General features: G+C 26.8%; 5 protein-coding genes across 8 annotated transcripts; 3 read left to right on the forward strand and 2 right to left on the reverse strand.

Moving 5' to 3' along the window:
• The first annotated feature begins 129 nt into the window (after positions 1-129).
• Taldo (transaldolase) lies at positions 130-3,318 on the forward strand. The gene is made up of 6 exons (XM_033349572.2): positions 130-334; positions 1,270-1,393; positions 2,070-2,309; positions 2,392-2,517; positions 2,579-2,715; positions 2,828-3,318. Exons 1-6 carry the CDS (start codon positions 238-240, stop codon positions 3,100-3,102), a joined length of 999 nt encoding a protein of 332 aa, XP_033205463.1. The 5' UTR covers positions 130-237; the 3' UTR covers positions 3,103-3,318.
• Positions 3,319-4,860: 1,542 nt separating this feature from the next.
• Noa36 (zinc finger protein 330 homolog Noa36) lies at positions 4,861-7,480 on the forward strand. Of its 4 annotated transcripts, none has more exons than XM_076627718.1 (7): positions 4,861-4,945; positions 5,324-5,464; positions 5,697-5,867; positions 5,991-6,222; positions 6,326-6,490; positions 6,599-6,670; positions 6,741-7,480. In XM_076627718.1, exons 2-7 carry the CDS (start codon positions 5,345-5,347, stop codon positions 6,983-6,985), a joined length of 1,005 nt encoding a protein of 334 aa, XP_076483833.1. In that variant the 5' UTR covers positions 4,861-4,945; positions 5,324-5,344; the 3' UTR covers positions 6,986-7,480. The 4 variants fall into 4 exon arrangements, with proteins under 4 accessions (XP_076483833.1, XP_076483834.1, XP_076483832.1 ...); XM_076627719.1 differs by having other exon boundaries at positions 4,932-4,949; XM_076627717.1 differs by lacking the exon at positions 4,861-4,945 and adding an exon at positions 5,042-5,175.
• Positions 7,174-8,721, reverse strand: Spase22-23 (Signal peptidase complex subunit Spase22-23). The gene is made up of 5 exons (XM_076627720.1): positions 8,417-8,721; positions 7,968-8,043; positions 7,678-7,764; positions 7,485-7,588; positions 7,174-7,393 (listed from the first exon to the last, which is right to left on the reverse strand). The coding sequence occupies exons 1-5, from the start codon at positions 8,557-8,559 to the stop codon at positions 7,264-7,266; spliced, it is 540 nt and encodes a 179-aa protein (XP_076483835.1). The 5' UTR covers positions 8,560-8,721; the 3' UTR covers positions 7,174-7,263.
• Positions 8,722-9,199: 478 nt separating this feature from the next.
• LOC117165967 (uncharacterized) lies at positions 9,200-12,574 on the forward strand. Its single transcript, XM_033349510.2, has 4 exons — positions 9,200-9,351; positions 9,803-10,122; positions 10,195-10,610; positions 10,679-12,574. The coding sequence occupies exons 2-4, from the start codon at positions 9,814-9,816 to the stop codon at positions 11,409-11,411; spliced, it is 1,458 nt and encodes a 485-aa protein (XP_033205401.1). The 5' UTR covers positions 9,200-9,351; positions 9,803-9,813; the 3' UTR covers positions 11,412-12,574.
• Positions 12,575-16,609: 4,035 nt separating this feature from the next.
• Positions 16,610-20,795, reverse strand: LOC117166262 (uncharacterized). The gene is made up of 3 exons (XM_033350072.2): positions 19,993-20,795; positions 18,236-18,579; positions 16,610-17,965 (listed from the first exon to the last, which is right to left on the reverse strand). The coding sequence occupies exons 1-3, from the start codon at positions 20,793-20,795 to the stop codon at positions 17,403-17,405; spliced, it is 1,710 nt and encodes a 569-aa protein (XP_033205963.1). The 3' UTR covers positions 16,610-17,402.

Below are 20,795 nucleotides of genomic sequence, written 5' to 3' on the forward strand. Positions count from 1 at the left end.
TATATTATTAAAATTATAAATCAATGGAATTTTGTTTAAATACTTGAATAATATCGATTTCAGATACAAAAGATCGATAGTAAAAGTTACTTGCGTAATGTAAGTAGTGTTGGAGAAAATTAAGCGGTAGTGTTATGCAAGTTGGCAGGCGTGTACAGTATCGTTGAATGCTGAATCGCTCCAGTGTAAGAAGCAGAATTTTCGATTTCCAGTCGGTATATAAAAGTAACGATAAGAATGAGTGGGCCTCAATCGAAGAAAGTCAAGATGACGAACTCATTGATACAACTAAAAGAAATCACAACGATTGTCGCCGATACCGGTGATTTTCAAGGTAAGTAATAAAATAAGTTTTAAATAAATGGTTTTGCACCTAATACACATACGGTCAAAGGTGAAGGTGACTAAAAAAAAGTATGGTAGGGGTACACTAATAGCGCACTTTTAATTTATCTTTTAAACATCTTTTTACTTGAAGAATAAATATTTTTTATATATCTACTTTATTGTACATTCATTTTATAAATGCATATATGCATAAACACTATAATAGAATACGCAATACTTCATTAGAAAGCAGATATTAGTTTAAAGTTTAGATTACATTATGCACGCAAGAGTAGGGGAAATTACAAAATCTTCCGATCTTACGATTGCTTTTTTTTTAATAGTTTCATAATAATGCTATTTATACTTATCAATATTTTATAAAAATGTAATAAAACTAAAATGTAACTAAATTATTATTCTTTACCATCGTACATTTTTAAATATATAAATATATAAAATATATTTTATATTACAAAATACATTATATGATTTTATTGTAATTGTTATATCATTAAAATCATTGTATTATATCATAATGAATAATTTATAACATATGTTAAAAAACCAAATTAATTACATACAATTTTAATTATGTATTTAAAATGTAAAATAAGTAGTTTTAGTTTGATTCATTCTATTATATTCTATTATAAACCTTCACTTTATAAACCATTCTTTTTAATACTATGTAGATAATATTTTGTTGCATTAAATAGAAAAATTTCTATTTATCATGTAATGTAATCCATAAGATATGTATGTATGTATCTATTATCTTTGACCTATAGATGTCAGTGATAACTCTTGGAATATATATAAATGTCTTACACTAAAATATATGTTATTACAAACTAAAATGAATGTATTATCTTATTACTATATAAATTTTTTATTAATGCATTAATTTATTATCTCATTGTACTTTTTAATTGTCTTTAGCTATGGAGCAATTTAAGCCAATAGATGCAACTACAAATCCCTCTTTGATCCTTGCTGCAGCTAATCAAAAAAAATATGCTCACTTAATAGATAAAGCTGTACAATATGGAAAAAAGTCTGGATCGTAAGTATATTATAATATTAAATTAACAAATTGAAAGTATAGTTATTCTAATAAATATTTTAAATAAATGTGCTGCTTTTACTATTACTTAAATGCCCATTATTTTACAAATTTTTAATATATATTAAATTTGTTGTCTTCTTAAAATATTAGTACTAAATTATGAGATATTTATTTTAACACAATAAAGAAAAGTATATTTTTTAATACTAATTTGTAAAAATTAGTACACTAAATTTTTTATAGTTTTTATATTATTATTAATACTAAATAACTATTATAATTAAAAAATATATAAATGCTCGTTTTAGTAGATAGATTTGTAGATATAGAATCTATAGTACAGTAAAAGTTAATTTAAGACATTATAGGAATTATAAGGGATAAAATGATATACGTGAACAGAATAGTATACATATCAAGAAATATAAAGGAATTAAAGTAAATCTGTATGAAAATGTAGGAAATTCTATGAAGATTAGTATTAGGAATGGGAGAATATTAAAATTTATAAAAAAGAAAAATAAAAGGAAGTGTATGCAGCAAAAGGTATGAAAGAAAAGAAGTATTCACTTGAAATCATAACTGTGGTAATAATTAATATGATAATTTTATGATTTACGTGGCTTCTTAATTAGAGAAATGGGAAACTTATAAACTAATGTATTTGTTTCAGTACTTTGACAGAACAAGTTGAAGCAGCTTTAGACATTACATGTGTTCTTTTTGGTAAAGAAATCTTAAATATTATACCTGGTAGAGTTTCCACAGAGGTAGATGCTAGGTTGTCTTTTAACAAAGAAGCTAGCATTGAGAAAGCCAAACGGTTAATTGCTTTATATGAAGAACTTGGTGTAAATAAAAATCGTGTGTTAATTAAGCTTGCTTCTACATGGGAAGGTATTCAAGCAGCAAAGTAAGCTGATCTCATTTTTATTATCAACCAGCTGTTTAATAAAAAGATTAAACTCAAAATAGTGAAATTCATTTGTGTATAGAGAACTGGAAGAGAAATATGGAATCCATTGTAATTTAACGCTTCTATTTTCTTTTGCTCAAGCGGTTGCATGTGCAGAAGCAGGTGTAACTCTCATATCACCGTTTGTTGGCAGAATTTTAGATTGGTAAGTTCAACAATATTTTTTATAAGTATTAAAAAACTGTACAAACGAAGTGATTTGTTAGGTATGTGGCAAATACGGATAAAAAGTTGTATGATCCTAAAGAAGATCCAGGTGTTATGTCTGTAACTAACATTTTTAATTACTATAAAAAGTTTGGATATAAAACAGTTGTTATGGGTGCCTCATTTAGGAACATTGGTAAATATAAAAATTAATATTTATTAGGGGGTTATGATTATTTTAAAATTAATTATAGTTACTAAAACTAGAGGTTGTAATAAAAATTATATTATATGATTTTTTCATTAAGGTGAGATAAAAGAATTAGCTGGTTGCGATTTTCTAACTATAAGTCCCAAGCTATTAGAAGAATTGGAAAGGAACTATGAACCAATTCGCAGAGTACTTACAGTAGATGCAGCAAAGAGATCTGATCTTCAAAAGACCAGTTTGAGTGAAGCTGAATTTAGGTGGCTTCTTAATGAAGATCAAATGGCAACAGATAAATTAAGCGAAGGTATTCGAAAATTCACAGTGGATGTTCGCAAATTGGAGAAGCTATTGCATGCAAAGATGCAATCTTAAATATAACCAAAATACTTTTCTTAAACATACTTATGTAACAAATGTTTTATCGTAAATATCGTACACAACAATACTAAAAAATAATTATTATTTCGAATGATAAGTTTTCAATATGTAATACATTCCACTCTTTGTATCTCCACAATATGTGAACAATGTACAAATGAACATAGAAATTATACTTTTAACATTAAATAAAAATGGGATATTAAGAAAGTGCATACTTATAAAGATTTATTTCAAGAGTTTAGTTTATTTATAATTGATAAAGTATATCAGGACACCAAAATAATTGCATGTAATTAGCTAGGAAATCGAAATAATACTATATAGAGAAGATTTCTGAGAATTAAAGCATTAATTTAATCCTAGAATAGTTAAGCAATTCTCCTTATAGATCGAAAAATTTAATTTTTTAATTTTGTCATAAAGAGGTTAATTCAGTTATTCCATCGTAACATGGTTATAATATTTCAGAGCCTATGAGTATTGTTCACGTTAATTATTCCTTTCATGATCCTTTTAAAAACCGCGGAAGGAAATGATTATTGAGAACTCGATTTTTAACGGTAAGAAATAACAAATGTTTTATTAAGTAAGGAAACGAACTAAACAACTACAAGAATTACATTATAAAAAACACAAATGCTATGAATTTAAATTAAACATCAGAAATGGCCTTTTCCGTTTGAAGTATTGCGCCCTAATATTCGTCTCTACGAATGTGTTTATAATTGTTTGTATAATTCACGGTCGTACCATGATAGATTCCAACGATCATGTAAACAGATCTCGGCACTCGCTAGGGAATACTATTCAAAAACTGTATCGCGTCTAATCGTAAAACATTAATATGGACGGTCAACAAAGTTCGCATTCTTACGAGATAGACACAAAAAGAACATTTCTGTTTCTATCTGAGACACTCATAGCATATCACGATGCGTAGAACGAGAATCTTCCTGCAACGATGATTCGATGTTAATTTTTCATAACTAGTCATGACTCAATTTTCAGATACTCAGTTTTCCCTAGGCTTTGGTACATGAGTGTCGAGACCTATTTATATGATCATGACATAGTCTATAGTTTTGCATCATGCGGTAAATATGTAAATATAACACCAATCAATGAACAGCGTCGATCAATGAAATGCATGCCTGATTAGATAGGGACAGAAGGAGTCTCTTAGTAGCGATCTCTTTCTATTCTCATATCGTATCCACTTACATCGTAACATATGATTCGCGTAGTTGTATATCTCAATGATCACTTGTAGCTCTTCTGTATAATCACGTTCTCAAAATTTCAAATTTATAAACATGAGCAGAATGCTCTAACACTCCATGGGCACGACAACCAAGCTTAAATTCCATAAATTTCTGAACTGCCCATATGTGCGAGCGCCTGTATCACAGACCCGCCAATTGAGGGATTTTTAAAATTTCCTTATAACTAAGAAACCAGGGAGACTATTTAAATAAAACCAGATAAAGTTTGATAAAACCAATCTCAATTAATTCTTTAGGTTCTAAACTTTCATTTGAGCCCTCATAAGTTAAGAAATTTTGTCTAGGAGCCAAAAAATTTTAATTTCTTAATTTTGCCACTTATTGATTGAATGTAATTAAATATTATGTATGTATACTTCAGATTCAAATATTTCAGGATTAAATAATGGGCACGATATGTTTAAGGTTGTTGAATTGTTTTTTTTTATAATCTACAAGGATATTGAAGAATAAATATATAGTATAAATATATGTATAGACCTTATAATTTCTTTAAAAAGTGACCATGAAAGAAATAGTTATAGTTTATTTTCTCCTTCGGCATTCATCGAGTAGGTATTTATATTTTTTGTCTTAAAAATTTTTTAAATTTTGTCTTCTGTTTGTGAAAAAAGACTATTTTTAGCGTTGCACGTGATCCTTGAAATACTATAATTTTGTCCTGAGAAGTTCTTTTATATAACAATAAATAAGGCAAATATTTAGGTGATCCCATTTAGCTAGGCCACTATATATATTCTAAAAATACGAAAATAAATATACGAAATGAAGTAATTATGATGTATGTTATCCTGAAAGTAAACCATTAAATTAAACTAAACTGTATGGAATGATTTTGAATTTTACCCTAACCTTGTTCAATTAATCGAAATTGTACTCCAACGTTTCTAACCTTGTTTTATTATTAATCAAATAATTATATTTGTCAGATTGATATTAAATTTTCCAAAATGCCGAAGAAAAAGACAGGACAAAGACGGAAAGCTGAAAAACAAAAATTAAGGCAAAAAGAAATTAGAACCGCTAAAGATCAATTAGATTTAGCTAAATTTCCATGCAATGCAGTAATGGTAAATATGATATATTATAATGTACATCAGTATTATCATAATTTAACCCTTTTACAAATAAATACCGAAAATAAATCCCAATTTCACAAATATATTTTTTATATCATAAAATTTCAAATATATTAATTATTAATATTATCAATTAGTAGAAAATATTTAAAAATAGCCTATATCTCATAAGCAGAGTATCCGTATTTCTATATATCACACTTATATCTAATTTTTAATAAAGGAATGTGACAAATGTAGCAAGAAACAAAAAAGTAGAGCCTTCTGTTATTTCTGTCAAAGTGTACAACGATTACCAATGTGTGCTCATTGTGGAAAAATAAAGTGTATGCTAAAAACAGGAGATTGTGTTGTTCGTCATCCTGGTGTGTTTAATACTGGATTGGGTATGGTGGTAAGTACATGTAACTTACATATAATTAAATATATATATAATTACGTATAGTTATAATAATTAAATATATTATACAGTATAATAAACTATGAGAGTATAAGTAACAGACATAAATTTTTAAAGGGAGCCATATGCGATCATTGTGAAGCATGGGTTTGTCACGGAAGACGTTGCCTTACAACTCATGCATGTATATGTCCATTGATAGATGCAATTTGTCAAGAATGTGAAAGAGGTGTGTGGGATCACGGTGGTAGAATATTCCGATGTTCATTTTGTAATTGCTTTCTTTGTGAAGATGATCAATTTGAACATCAAGCATCATGTCAGGTTTTGGAGGCAGAAAGTTTCAAGTGTAAGAATATAAAAGAGATAAAAATATAAGTATAAATATACTTTACGTATAATTATATTAGTGTCATAATTTTTGGTTTATTGTAAACAATTAATATTTTTAGGTCAATCATGCAATCGATTAGGACAATACTCTTGCTTAAGATGTAAAACATGTTATTGCGAGGATCATATTAGAAGAAAAGGGTTTAAGTATGAAAAGAACAAACCTATACCTTGCCCCAAATGTGGTTTTGAAACATCTCAAACAAAAGATCTTAGTATGTCAAGTAAGTAATATAATTAGTTCTAATACTACTTTTTTATATCTACATTTAATTAAAAAGTTATAATTTTTAGTAATTATTTTTAAAATTATATTTTCTATTCTATTGTAGCAAGAACTCATAAATTTGGTAGACAAGGTGGAACATACGAATCTGATGATGAAGGTGAATATAATTATTATGGTAAAGGTCTTAAGTATTTTTACGTTTACTTATTGTCTTTATAGCCTGCTGTATATCATCTTTTTTACAGGAAATCAATCACAAGACTATATTCCTGAAAATCATACATCTTATCAGGAAGATGAAGATGAAGATGATGATAATGATGAGGATGCTGATGATGATGATAATGATGATGACGATGATGACGATGATGATGACGATGATGATGATGGTGATGATGAAGGAGAAAGAGAGCGGGTAAATGAGTTAATAAGTGAAAATCAAGAAAATTGCGATAATAAATTGCATCAAAGTATTAATAAAAACGTTTAGCAAAAATTTAAATTTTACAACTAAATGTGAAAATGGAAAAATAAATATATCACTGTTGTCTTTATAACAAATTATAACATGCTATTTTTTAATATGAAAAATTGTATATCAAATATCGATACGTATAGGATAAAGCTAATTGGGAAACCTAATAGTTCCTGACTATTAAATAATAATACATGAAAATATTAAATTTATTATACATCGACTTTATGTAAAATAATTAGAAATTTTACAAAGCAATGAATATGGATGTATTGCATATACAGAAATGTATGTTACACACGCAATGAGGTATATTCAGATGGAAATGCAAAAGTATGAGAGCCAAAGGCATTAACACTTGGCAAAAGTCCAGCATTTGGAATAATATTCCATGATAATGTCAATGTTACATTCTTATTTCCCCTAGAAAAAGAAGCAAACATTAGATTATTTTATAAAAATGTATAATTTCTTCGATTAAAAAGTTCTACTTATAATTATTAGAAAAAATTACCTTAAACCATTACCATCATCCCAGAAGTAATATTTTGTATTCATATTTTTAAAGTCAAGTACTGCATTATCCCCACGCAGTACTATTTTATCCCATAACACTACCTAGGATACAAAAACATTTTAATATAATATACAAAATGAATATGATTATAAACTAAAAATATTCCTATATTACAATACTTATGTTATACCTGATTAAAACCATTATTTTCTGTTTGATACTCTGCCGTGAGATATAAAAATAATTGTTTAACATTCCAATTAAATAATGGAGTCAGATGTATATATACTAATATATGTAAAGAAATGATATATTTTGTGATCTTATATTATTATAAAAAGATAAAAATTAATATAAATATAAACAAAAATAAATAGAAAAGCTTGATAAATATTCCTATTGATATAAAGAAGCTTAAAATATAAGAAATCAAAATATTCAAAAGTATAATAGATAAATATTTATATAATAAAAAAGGATATCAGTTTGTAAATCAAATGTTAAGTATCCCAAGTCATTTTTTTCTCTTGAAGCACTATAATCTGCTACATTCTTCCTACAAAATAAAACGTGAATAATTATTAATATATTTATTTTCATAAACAAGTAAATAGTATTAATTTTAAACATTTATAAATAAATATTAATAATTTTAACCAACATGTTTATATTATATAGTTCTTCATAAGGTCTTCCATAAATTCAAATGATATTCAAATAATATTTTCATAATATATCATGTAACATTTTGCAAAAAAATTTATATTACGTCGAAATAAGTTTTATATTATATTACAGTAGATACATAATCCAGTAATGAAAAAGTCAGATATAATAACACATAATTTGAGATGAAATATCGTGAATAAATAATAATTTTTCCTGAATTTACTCTTATAATATCTGTAAAATAAATTCACTATACTTACACAACTACTTTTACAGTATTTAAAGTTGCATTTGCTCTGTAATCAATAAATACAGTAGAGAGAAAACAACAAAATGTTAGACACGCCGAAACAGTCAAAGTATATGCCACAATAGCATTACTGCGCGTAAAAACGGTATGCATTATTACGTTTTAATATCGATGATTAGGGTATACAAAATTCGTATTTAATAAATCAGTTAATCGAATCATGCATCAAAATATTTTAACCAAAATCATCGTCACCTCGATTTCGATTTTCAACGTCAGCACTTCGACACAATGGAACACCGGGTTGGTGTTCGAAAATATATCGAATAATGTACCGTGTTCACAAATAAAGTAAATTTTACTTTAACAGTCAATGTAAGTTTACTCAAATTACGTAAATTTACTTATTTACTGTTTCCATTTTACAGAAATGCTTACAATACATTCTATTATTACATTATTACATTCTATTATTACATTCTATTGTTTAAATTATATCTTTATTAAAATCCATATTAGCTTCATAAATAAATGAGACTTCATAGATAAATAAGAGCATTAACAAGTAGAAAATAAATTTCATATAGTATGTTTATAAGAGCAAATTGTAAAGAATATCAATTCTTTTAAAAATGATTGATATAATTATCACATTTCTAATAATGTGAATATATGTATTCATGTATAATAATTAGTATTCATGCATATACATTAAATTAGATTACTGGAATATAAAGAATCTAATTGATGATCTAAGTTGTTTCTTGTCTGGTGTGAATATATGCACAAATTCACATAATAGTTTACTTTTTTATCTGCAGCAACTTCAAGGAAGTGGAGATTACTATGCAACATGTTTATGTGGAATGTGTAATGTATTGTATGAAAGAAAATAAATAATTTGTCTTAAGAAAGGAGTTGAATGCGTTGGATATGTCGCATTTGGTAAGTAATTAAATATTACTAAAATATTTTTATGATTATTTCTAACTTCAAAACATTTTCTTCTCATGTAATTAACGAGATAGATGTTAAGATTCGCATCATAACATTTTTTAAATTGTTTATTTTTTAACATGATTTATTTTTCGCTATAATGTTATACTAACAAACATATATGTTTTTAAATTAAATTATCTGCAAGAAAATTCTTAAAAATTGGTGACGATAATTAATTGTTTACTTATTAGATTATATATTAACAATATAATCATTAACATTGAATAACAGTTCTTCTTTTTATATCCTATCTAATGTTTACATTAAATCTTGAAACATGTCATATTTTGAGACATTAATTTTTAAATTTAATATCAACCTCATAAACACTAAAATATATACATGTTACATTGCAATGACATTTGCATTAAAATTAATTTGATTTATTTTATTTCAGAATAAAAAAGAATGGGTTGTGTCAATAGTCGAACAGATATTAATGATTTACATCCAAATGTTTTTCAAGTGACGAATGTAGATGATTTAGGTAATTTAATTACACCTGGACGTTTAGAAGTTACAGAAACTGATATAATACTTTACCAACGTGGTAAACAACCTATTAAATGGCCATTACGATGTTTAAGGCGATATGGCCATGATGCTGAAATTTTTAGCTTTGAATCAGGAAGGAGGTGCTCTACAGGACCAGGCATTTATGCTTTTAAATGTCGTAGAGCTGCACATTTATTTAATCTTGTGCAAACAAATATTCAGGTTTGTTTAGTTTTTATAATATTAAATGTAAAAATATGCATATGAGTATTTTTCAAATAAAATTTATTATAGGTTTGTAATAATAGTGGAGATGATACAATATCCAGAGAACTTCCAGTTGCTTCTCATCCTGGTCCTACAGTAACAAGAGTGACAATACCAGTTGAGCCTAACTATTTGGATCTCATATTAAATAGAACTAATAATCACGTGGGTCCTAGATTTGCACATAATCAACAAAACGGAGTTGGAAGATTAGATAGTGTGGGAAGTAGCACTGGTCTTATGTCATCCCAAGGAAACATAAGTTCTCCTACATCACCTCCTGTGTTGCCACCGCTACCACCACCACCACCACCACCACCACCACCACCACCATTTCCTCAACCACATCCGTCCTCACTTTATGTGAATGAAGAAATATTGTCTTCTCTATCATTAGAAATGGAACATAATAACAACAAAAGCCTTAGAAGTGCAATACAGAGGTAACTAAAAATATAATTATATTGTTTGTATTGTTTAATAATATCTATAATCTTGTATATTTTTATAGATCTCGTACAGTCAGTAATTCTATATCTGATAATGGTTCAGCATCATTAGAACTGACATCTATATACAAAAGTTCAGAAGTCACTTCTCAAATTAAATCACCACTCTCAGTAGCAACTTATATGAATGTAGACATTAATACTGATATTGGTCCACTTTCTCCAAGTCATAGTATTTCTGAAGCAATGCAGTTTAAAGAAGATAAAAACGAAAACAGTGAATCTGGACATGCCTACATAAATATAAGTCCTGGTCAAGAATATCCAGAATTTCTTGGTGCCAAATCACGACCATCACCATTGTTGTCTATTCAATCTGATGTAGAAGAAACAACAAGACATTGTTATGCTAATTTAGAACCAAGTGAAATTGAAAATTTAAGAAAAAGATTTTCTGGAGTATCTGCTCCAGAGAAATCACCTCTACCTCCATCAACACCACCAGGTGGTTCAGGTAAAGAAGTAAATTATGCTGTATTAGATCTGGATACAAAGGATGTACCAATGAATTCACCATTAGATGGTCCTTCAAATTCTACCACATCTCCTCCAGAATCTCCAAATAAGATACAAAAGGGGTATACTACAATAGATTTTAATAAAACAGCTGCTCTTTCTCATTCAGTCAACCCAAATCTTGTAAATGATAATGAAGGTTCGAGGAAAACACGTCACAATTCTACAATTAGTGATTTAGCAGCCTCTGGTAGACGTAGTTCATCTATAAGTGAATAATACATTTTTTGTTTCCTGACTGTGCCTACATAATAAATATTTGTAGCATTTTATAAAAAATATGAAATAATACGCTTTTCTTTTTTATTGAATTCTAATATTGAATACTATAAAACCAAAGAAGGAATATTAAATTAGTTTGTATAGTTTTTGTACACTTATTTTGTACAATATTAAACAAATGAAATTTTTTAGTGCGTAAAAATACAACACATTTAATTAAAAAATCGTATCTCACGATTTTTTCTACAATTTATTATTCATTTGGTAGCATTTAGTTATGTATAACGTACACAAAGGACATCACAGTATTTTTAAAGAATAAGTCATTTTCCAAGTGCTATTAGTATGCACAAAGGAAAAAATCTCTTTTATATGTATAATATACAAATGTGTTTATAAAAGATTGTACGTAAAATGATTTTTCAAATTGACTATTGTAGGGGAATTGGAAGCAGAAGTGCTCTAATTTTCCTGTATCATAGGAATTGATGAGGCTCAAATAGACTAACTGAAATGAGAGTTTATGACGTGATAATATAACAGGATGATGATAAAAGAATATATCATTTTAAATGGCTACTTTTAAAGTAGTCAATTAAAATTTAACTATGGCCATAATTTGGAGTGATTTTGATATAAATGATAGATATTTACAGTAAAACATTGCATATATGTGTATATATATATACATATTATACAGCACAGGTATTATACAGGGTCGTTGGTAACTGGTGGTACAAGCGGAAAGGGGGTGATTCTACGTGAAAAAAGAAGTCGAAAATATAGAATAAAAAAATTTTTTTTTTAATTTTTCCATCGAGACAACGATCTACAGTGAGATTCGTTATAAGGAGACGTGATAAAGTGCACGCGTACCGAGCGAAAATTCAAAGTCGATTTTCTCGAAAACAAAGCCTCAAAGGAAAAATTTTTATTCTATATTTTCGACTTCTTTTTTCGCGTAGAATCGCCCCTTTTCCACTTGTACCACCAGTTACCAACCACCCTGTATATACAGGTATATATATATATATATATATACATACACACACACACAGACACAGATGCATATGGAGACTAGTATATTATAGCTCTTTAGAAAAATGTTTTTAAAATACACAATTTTAATAATGCATTATCATGTTCTATCTAGAATTTGATATATTTTATAATCATTTGCTTTATAAATTGTGTGTATATGTATATATATATATATATATATATACACAATTTATAAAGCAAATGACTTATATATATATATAAGTTGATTAAAATATGTTTCTTTTACACAATTAATCCGTAATAAGAACTTTAATTGTAATATATTTAAGATATATGTTGTTATAAATTGTATATATATGAAAGTTGATTAAAATATGTTTCTTTTACAAAATTAAGAGAAATAATTCAATCTGTAATAAAAACTTTAATTATACTACATATATTTAAGATATATGTGTAACATAATATATCACTCATTTTTATTCAGTAGATAAGAATATGATTTTTGTATATTGATTAATTTTAAAACTGATGGCTTTTTAAATATACACAAACAGTGTTTTCTATCTATATACATTTCTTTATAAATAATGTTAATATTCTTATAATAATTTTGTTAATATTAAAAAAATTTCAATATTATTTGCTTAAAATATAATTTAGTGTTAGTAACTTGATTTTTCTGGATTATATTATTTTTTATAATTTTATTTTCTAAAAACGTCTAATATATGTATTTAAAATCTTTAAAGTGTATAAAAATACTTTTATCACACATTTATTATATACTTCTATGCAATATTTTGCATATTTATAGTTCAATAAAAAAATATTAATCATTGTTAGGCTCTTTCTATCATGCTCATACCATAATATTTAGTTAATCACGACTGTTATTATCATATTTGTTATTTGCTAATTAGATTTAAATATGAAATTACTAAAAAGATGTTAAGATTGTTTTAATACCTAGTACTCAATACAAGAAATAATATCCATATTTTAAATCTTAATTTTGCAATGCACGATATTTACTGCACAGTTTTGTCAGCTTCCTTCTATTATAAGTATTAATATAAATGTTTAGAAGAGGTGAATGAAACTAGAGTAACAAGTATGGTGCATTGCTAAGTTTAATATTAAGAACATAATTCTTTTATATTGAATATTGTCAAAAAATATAACATCACATATTTACAACATATACATAACACATACATCTGAAAATATAATTAATTAAAATCATTTATTTTTTACAAGCATATAAACACATTTAATGAATAGAAATGTTACAATATTCTTAAATGCTATTCTGAAAAACTGATTATTCATTGAATACATTAGACACTTTTACTTTTAGAAAAAATGCTGCATGCTATAAGTAATTTTAAATACATATTGTAGTAACATGGTATTAGAAAAAGATGTAATAAAAGATTCCGTGATTACACGTAACTACATGTTATCTCATAATATTGACATATTCACTGCCATAGTTTAACATCTATTAAAGAAACAAGTATAACTTTTCATATGGATTTAAAATAATTATTGCTAATACTTCATATTATGTTTCATCATATTATGATGGAAGTAAAACTTTGTTACAGTTATTACTAATCATACATATTTTGTATGAATAGATAATGGTAGTGAATAAATTGATATAAAATAGTAAAATATTCTGCTTTGTTATATAATAATTTTATATGAGAATATATTTGACTACATACATAGATCTTATATTATCATTTAATATATGATTTGAATGCAGAGTGCACTTATATCCTTGAACAAATTAAGAGCTTTATGTTCAAAATGTAATAGTAAATAAGAAAAGGCAGGCTGGCCCATATAGAAGAATATATGTTTTCATAGTCATATAGGATTATACATATAGAAACTATTTCAATAAATAACTACACATGTATTCACTTTAAATTTTAAATAACCAGATCTAAAGAGTCAAAGAGCTTCTATTTTTATTTTTATTTATTAGATTCAAAAGCATGCTTGTATCATTCTCTTAATTCATAAGTTTTCTTTTCACAAATATTGTTCTTAAAGATATTTGAAAATATTGTATTGTTAAAAGTTTGTTACATTTAAATGAAGCAAGTGATTTAATATACATTATTAACTTTATACATAGAATATATGAATATATAAGTGGTAAAAGACAACATTATATTATAAGTTGTATTTTCTTTCAATCTTTCAAGTTGTAACTAATTAAATTTGTTATGTGTTAAGTTGGATTTTTCTTGAATTGAATGCTTTCAATGTAATTAGAGAAGTATTGTGCAAACTAAAATACAATACATTTGAAACTTTTTTCTTTTTTTTATCTAAATATGATGAAAATAAAAAAGAAACTGTAAATAAAGAATGAATGCAATCTTTTGAAATTACTTTGTAGATATACATATGTATAAACTTAAAATATAATGAACTTTACACCATTATATTAAATAATAGTGCTGATATGGAATAATGACTATGGATATATATGAAGTTAAATTTATCGTTTAGGATACTTATATATTGGCAATAGTTAAATTTAATGACTCATAGAATGACAATGCAACATAAAATTACATTAAATTTTATATTTTAATGCATATTTTACAATTAAATTCCAGTCTTAAGTTTAAAATGTCTCTTATAAAAAAAATTAGATATTTTACATCATTAGTAAGAAAAAGAAAGAGAGGAGGGATATAGCCAAGAATGGATGAACAAAATGTTTTCATAATTCTAATATATTTGAAATAATAGTTTTTGAGAATACTAAAAGGTGCCAAAGAAAAATTTGTTCCATTATGTGTGAAATAAATTTTGAAGTACAATAAATTCTAGTATAATATACTAAAAAAATTGTATGTTCATAAAAATAATTAAATCATTGTTTCATTCTTTGTAAGTGATATAAATGTATCATAAAGCTATACATCGAATACGTTATATGAATGTTTCATTGCACTTGATACAATTAATACTTTTATATTATTGCAAAGATAGAAACTCATTCTTATCTTTAAATATGACAGTATTATATGATCAATGATCAATGATCACAGTTGATTAGTTTTCAAGAAGTTATAATTCATTGATTAGTATTATTAATCAATCTAGAAATACTATATAATAAAAATGTTTTTGGATGCTGATGCAACATTTTTTAATTTACATTTCAAAGGTAAATAAATTAAATATGTATGAATTTATTACATATGTTTTGTTTGAAAAAGAAAAGTTAAATATTCTGTAACTGTTTATTGCATGCAACAAATATTACTCATTAACCATCAAACAAAGACCAACAAAATTTGTTGAAATAATAAACATGATCTAATCCTTAATTAATTCTTAAAACAAAGAAAACGTTGCATTAGACATTTCAAACAGTAAATGAATGAAAGAAAGGAATCAACTTTTCTACAGCAATTTATAAAATTGTGCAATGTCGGATATTATCACAATGTATTGACAAAAGATTATAAGTGCGGCGCAACGACAAATTGGGCAAGCACGCTGAATGTGCACATTCACTGAATGTAACGGCTGTGAAATATTTTAATTCTTCGACTGTCATTTTATACTCGTATGGAAAAATGATTCGTAATAGTTTTATTCGTTATTTCATAGTAATTCACTTCCCAAATTTTAACTTTGTTTCAACTAATTGCTATTTATTTGAATAAAATATAGCTGTCTCTATTTTTAATTAATAATATGAGAGTCGGAAAATTAACAGCATACATTATTAAGATGAAACATTGCTTTCCATGCTTTTTTATATTTTAAACTTCAATTAGAGGATATAAAATTAGTATTTTTCTTAAGTAAAAAAGTCATGTTTGTATGCATTTTACATGAAATATAAAGTAATTTTGAACTACGTATTTTAAAGTCGTTACGCAACTTTTGTTTACATGTTTTGCGTTATATTTACTATAAAACTTTGTTTAAACGAATATTAACTAGAAATTGTTTTATACGTAATTGTATATAAGTAACTATAAAAACATGATTATTTTATTATTTCTTCTTTTTAATGGTTTATGTATGATTTATAATGTATACAAAATATATAGTAATGTTATTTTAATTAATCTATTATTATTTTTTAAAGTAATATTGTATGATAATAAATTAACCATATTGTTAAGGGCATATTTAATAAGACAGTATTTAAATTGGTATTATTCCTTTATTTAGAACATGTTTTGATATCACACAAATCTTTAGAAGGCACTTTTATCCACAGCCAAAAATTATGGCATTTACATACATATGTATATATCATTTTTAATTATATCTGTCCCAGTTTTACATATTTGAATACTAGACAGTCTTGAGCAACAAGCAAATACTAGTACCTATAATTGAGAAACAAAGAAGAATATGTACATGTGAATTATAATATTATGTAATCTATTTTAAATTTTTCTTTTCCTGTGCTGTGGACCCCGTATAACACGGAATTCATGTAACATGGAACATATCTCTCGCGTTATAAAGGGCCCCACTGTATGTACCAAAATTAATAAAAAAATTATATAATTTTATTAGATAACATATTTTAGTACTTAAATTTTATAAAAAATATTTTGTTAAGCCGCGTGAAAAAATAACAGTCATATAGTTGATATTCTCAAAATTATCATACAGAGACTATACAAACATAAAATATTGTCTATAGTATTATAGATATAATGTTCTAATACAGTCATTTATTTCAAAATTTGAACATTTTCAATAACAATAATTTTGAAATATATTTTTATATAAATATATATTTATTAAATATCTATATCAATATAAAAATGAATAACAATATAATCATCAGATTAATTGACTTTCGAATTTTTGACGAAATTCAAGATTTTATTACAAATTATGTTTCAATAAAAGTAAAGGAAGCTTAATTGGATTAACCATGAATTCAACAGTCTATTAGTAAAAACAGATATAAAGAAATAATTAAGCAGCGAGCTGACGACGTCTACTCAATTCGTGATCTATTAAAATGGAAATATCAGGATGGCGATGAAAAATCGTCGTGCAATAGTTGACTGTTTGACTTGGGTCTGCGCCTGCTTTTAACAACAAACGTACTGCATTAACAAAGCCACTTTCGGCGGCTACTTGGAGGGCAGTCAATCCTTCTACGTTCAATTTCTCTAGCTGTGCAAGGGGTGATGTAACCAACAAAGAAACGGTTTGATGAAAACCTCTTGCAGAGGCTAAATGCAACGGTGTATTACCACCAGCATCTTGTATACTAGGATCTTCTCCATGTTCCAACAGTTTCGCCACCATGTCAGCATAATTTTTTCTAGAGGCAATGTGCAATGGAGTTTCACCATAACGCGACATTATACCGGTTGGCGTGTGAGATATAAGTAAAAACGCGGTGTTTAAAGCACCGCACTCGAGGCACTCGTGTAAAGGAGTTTCTCCTCTATCATTCTTCAGTGATGGATCCGCGCCAGCAGCCAACAACGTTTCGATCAATGATTCGATTTCAGTTCTATGATTGTTGTCTGTAATAAAAAAAATTATTTTTATTTATTTATTACAAAAAAATAAGAATAATTGGGAATAAATAGATGTGAAGATTACTTTTGATATTTAAATATACATATAATCTTAATATAATAATAATTGTTTAAATTTATTTCTTATTTATTAATTTTAATTTTTAAGTATAATTTGTTTTAAATATTAAGAAATATGTTGTTATTTAACAAAATACTTTTTAACGATAAAAAAAGTAATGCTTTAATTTATCTGAATGCACATGAATTTCATACCAAAAATAGTGGAGGAAGCTAAAATATGAAGTGCGCTGCGACCTTGATGGTCCTTTGCATTAACAGGACCAGCGCGTGCTAATAAATCAAGCGTTTCTAAAGCTGCTTCAAAATTATGATGTAAATTTTTTGATCCTTGTGCGTGAGCTAGTTGGCGTGTTAATATGTGCAGCGCGGTTAAACCACCGCCAGCTTCTTTCACGCCTGACGGGCAACCATATTTCAGGAGTTCTCCTACAAATTGTAATACATTTCCTGGTCCTCCATTTAAAATCACTCTGTGAAGCGCCGTCTCACCACGAGGGGAACGCACAGCTGGATCGCATCCGTTCGCAAGTAGTAAACTACGAAAGTTGGAAATAATCGTTTTTTATTTTCGATTGTTCTGTATCTATCAAATTGCAACGTTATTACTGGTAAAAATAGGTTGTAAATAAATTTAATTTCAATAAAAATTACGATGTTAATTAAAGATAACAATACAAATAATTTGTCAATACTGAAATTCTATGTTATAGAACAATAGACTTTTAACTCTGCTGCGTTCTTTAAATTATTTTTGATCCAATCTTATTTCTTTATCGTTAAACAATTTTTTAATTTTGAAGAAGACATAAAGGAAGGGTTATTAATGTGAAAAGAATTCCAAAATAAATAATGTGCCGATAAATGTATTGCTAAATTCATTTCAAATGTAATGCTAAAGAATATTTTAAAACATTAGAAATTTTATGATACGATTTAGAAGTCGTTTTAATATTATTCGAAAAAAATAGATAGTAAGTAGAATATTTTTACATTTCACGTGCAAATTATGTTTCTGCGAGTATTTGTTCGTGTTAGTATTACAGAATTACGTGAAATTCTTTCGGGAATATTACATCTTTGAACATCTGGTAACAACATGGCAAGAAAGATATTGAGGAAAACCATATAAACAAGAACATTTTCATGGTTATTAACAAGTTTGATGGTAAAATTCATTAAGAATGATTCACGTATTCATTTACCTCGATCGTAATAATTCCGATGTTTGGATACTTTTTACGACGTCAACATATTTCCCCACTAAAATTCAGTGGGCAAAATTAGAATTCAGTAAAGTCGACAAAATTAGATCGCTGTATTTACTATAGGAAATATTTGAATCTTTTTTCTTCTGTTTAAAAGAATTATATTTTATGTAAGTTTAATATTTGATAGTAATATGGAATATTAAAGTAATAATTCGTATACATAGGAAAATAATAAAAAAAATGTGAAAATAATTAATAACAAGGAACTTTTTAAATTAATTTCTTCAAGAACAAATTTATTATGATTAAAAAAAGGCAAGCACTATTTATATTTTTAGTTATATTTATCTAAAACATACTTATATATAGACATTAAACAAAATAAGTAATACTAACAAATATTTCGAAGACCGAGAAAGATAATATATATAGTCATTGCATCTTTACATTTTTAGATATAACTCTCAAGCTCAAATGAAAAGACTAAATGTATATACACACTTGTGTCAATTTAAAAAAATTGAAATATATTTTTAATAAAATTTCAGCAAATTTAAAAAAATGGATACTTACTGACAATTATTAGGTATAATTTCGAAACTTTCAAATTAAATTTTTCAGGACTGTAGCTCACAATTATATCATTAGTATATACTTGTATATGTTTAACAAAAATCTTATTTAGAAATATAAAACAATTCTAACTTTTAACTTGTACAATTTATTGAAGAAATTTCTTACCTGAGAATAGGGAAACAATGGTTCGTAGCGGCTACTAACAGGGGTGGATCACCTGAAACATTCCAATCCGGTTCGTCCAGGTTTTGTACAGAGTCACTGGCAAGAAGTGCCGCAACGCACTTAGCGTCCCCAGCACGTACAGCTTCGTGAAAATTCAATTCACTTTCGGGATCATATATTTCCTCAACGTCTTTTTGATGAACCACATCTTCTAACAATCCATTAGAAATTTCATAATTGTTTGAAAAATCGCTCGTTTCCATAGTAATATTATCGATAGAGTTTTGCAGTTCTTCTAACTTAAAATTATCCTCCGAAGAAAAATCGGTTCCACGTGTTTCCGACGTTGCATCTTGAGAATCACACTCAGTAAAAAACGCATCAACTTTCATTGATACGAGCGAATTTGAATCTGGTAGTACACTTGAATCACAATCTTTCAACACTTCGTTTCTAATTTCATCAATATTTTTTGCATTTTCATTATCTTCATTGCTAATCGAAGTATTTTCATTTTTCTCTGGAAATTCAGCATCTTCGATATTTTTACATTCTACGGTATCTTTAACTTTCTGTTCGAGCAATTCTGACGTAGAAAGCGTCAGTTTTTCTTGATTAACAAGGATTTTTTCTTGTTCCTGACCACTTGTTGCATGCTTCATCATTGCAGAATCAAATTCGGTGCTTTCCTCGCGCGTTGCTTGTTCTTTCTTGTTGTGCACTACTTTACTGACTACTGTGCCTGTCTTCTTCTCTATGTTCTGTTCCTGTGATATGAGTTCGTTTGTATAAGCAGCAGTCAT

Source organism: Bombus vancouverensis, chromosome 2, assembly GCF_051014615.1.
Source record: "Bombus vancouverensis nearcticus chromosome 2, iyBomVanc1_principal, whole genome shotgun sequence".
NCBI lineage: Eukaryota > Metazoa > Arthropoda > Insecta > Hymenoptera > Apidae > Bombus > Bombus vancouverensis.

Bases quoted from the DNA above. Each gene is read 5' to 3' on its own strand.
- Taldo (XM_033349572.2), top strand. From the start codon at position 238: ATGAGTGGGCCTCAATCGAAGAAAGTCAAGATGACGAACTCATTGATA. The intron at 335-1,269 runs GTAAGTAATAAA...AATTGTCTTTAG, and splicing joins CGATACCGGTGATTTTCAAG to CTATGGAGCAATTTAAGCCA. The intron at 2,310-2,391 runs GTAAGCTGATCT...ATTTGTGTATAG, and splicing joins GAAGGTATTCAAGCAGCAAA to AGAACTGGAAGAGAAATATG.
- Noa36 (XM_076627718.1), top strand. From the start codon at position 5,345: ATGCCGAAGAAAAAGACAGGACAAAGACGGAAAGCTGAAAAACAAAAA. The intron at 5,465-5,696 runs GTAAATATGATA...TTTTTAATAAAG, and splicing joins TTCCATGCAATGCAGTAATG to GAATGTGACAAATGTAGCAA. The intron at 5,868-5,990 runs GTAAGTACATGT...AAATTTTTAAAG, and splicing joins ATACTGGATTGGGTATGGTG to GGAGCCATATGCGATCATTG.
- Spase22-23 (XM_076627720.1), bottom strand. From the start codon at position 8,559: ATGCATACCGTTTTTACGCGCAGTAATGCTATTGTGGCATATACTTTG. The intron at 7,765-7,967 runs ATCCTTTTTTAT...GTATATATACAT, and splicing joins CATTTGATTTACAAACTGAT to CTGACTCCATTATTTAATTG. The intron at 7,589-7,677 runs GTATAACATAAG...TTTGTATCCTAG, and splicing joins AAAATAATGGTTTTAATCAG to GTAGTGTTATGGGATAAAAT.
- LOC117165967 (XM_033349510.2), top strand. From the start codon at position 9,814: ATGGGTTGTGTCAATAGTCGAACAGATATTAATGATTTACATCCAAAT. The intron at 10,123-10,194 runs GTTTGTTTAGTT...AATTTATTATAG, and splicing joins TTGTGCAAACAAATATTCAG to GTTTGTAATAATAGTGGAGA. The intron at 10,611-10,678 runs GTAACTAAAAAT...ATATTTTTATAG, and splicing joins CTTAGAAGTGCAATACAGAG to ATCTCGTACAGTCAGTAATT.
- LOC117166262 (XM_033350072.2), bottom strand. From the start codon at position 20,795: ATGACTGCTGCTTATACAAACGAACTCATATCACAGGAACAGAACATA. The intron at 18,580-19,992 runs GTAAGAAATTTC...CAACTTTCGTAG, and splicing joins CATTGTTTCCCTATTCTCAG to TTTACTACTTGCGAACGGAT. The intron at 17,966-18,235 runs GTATGAAATTCA...TTTTTATTACAG, and splicing joins AGCTTCCTCCACTATTTTTG to ACAACAATCATAGAACTGAA.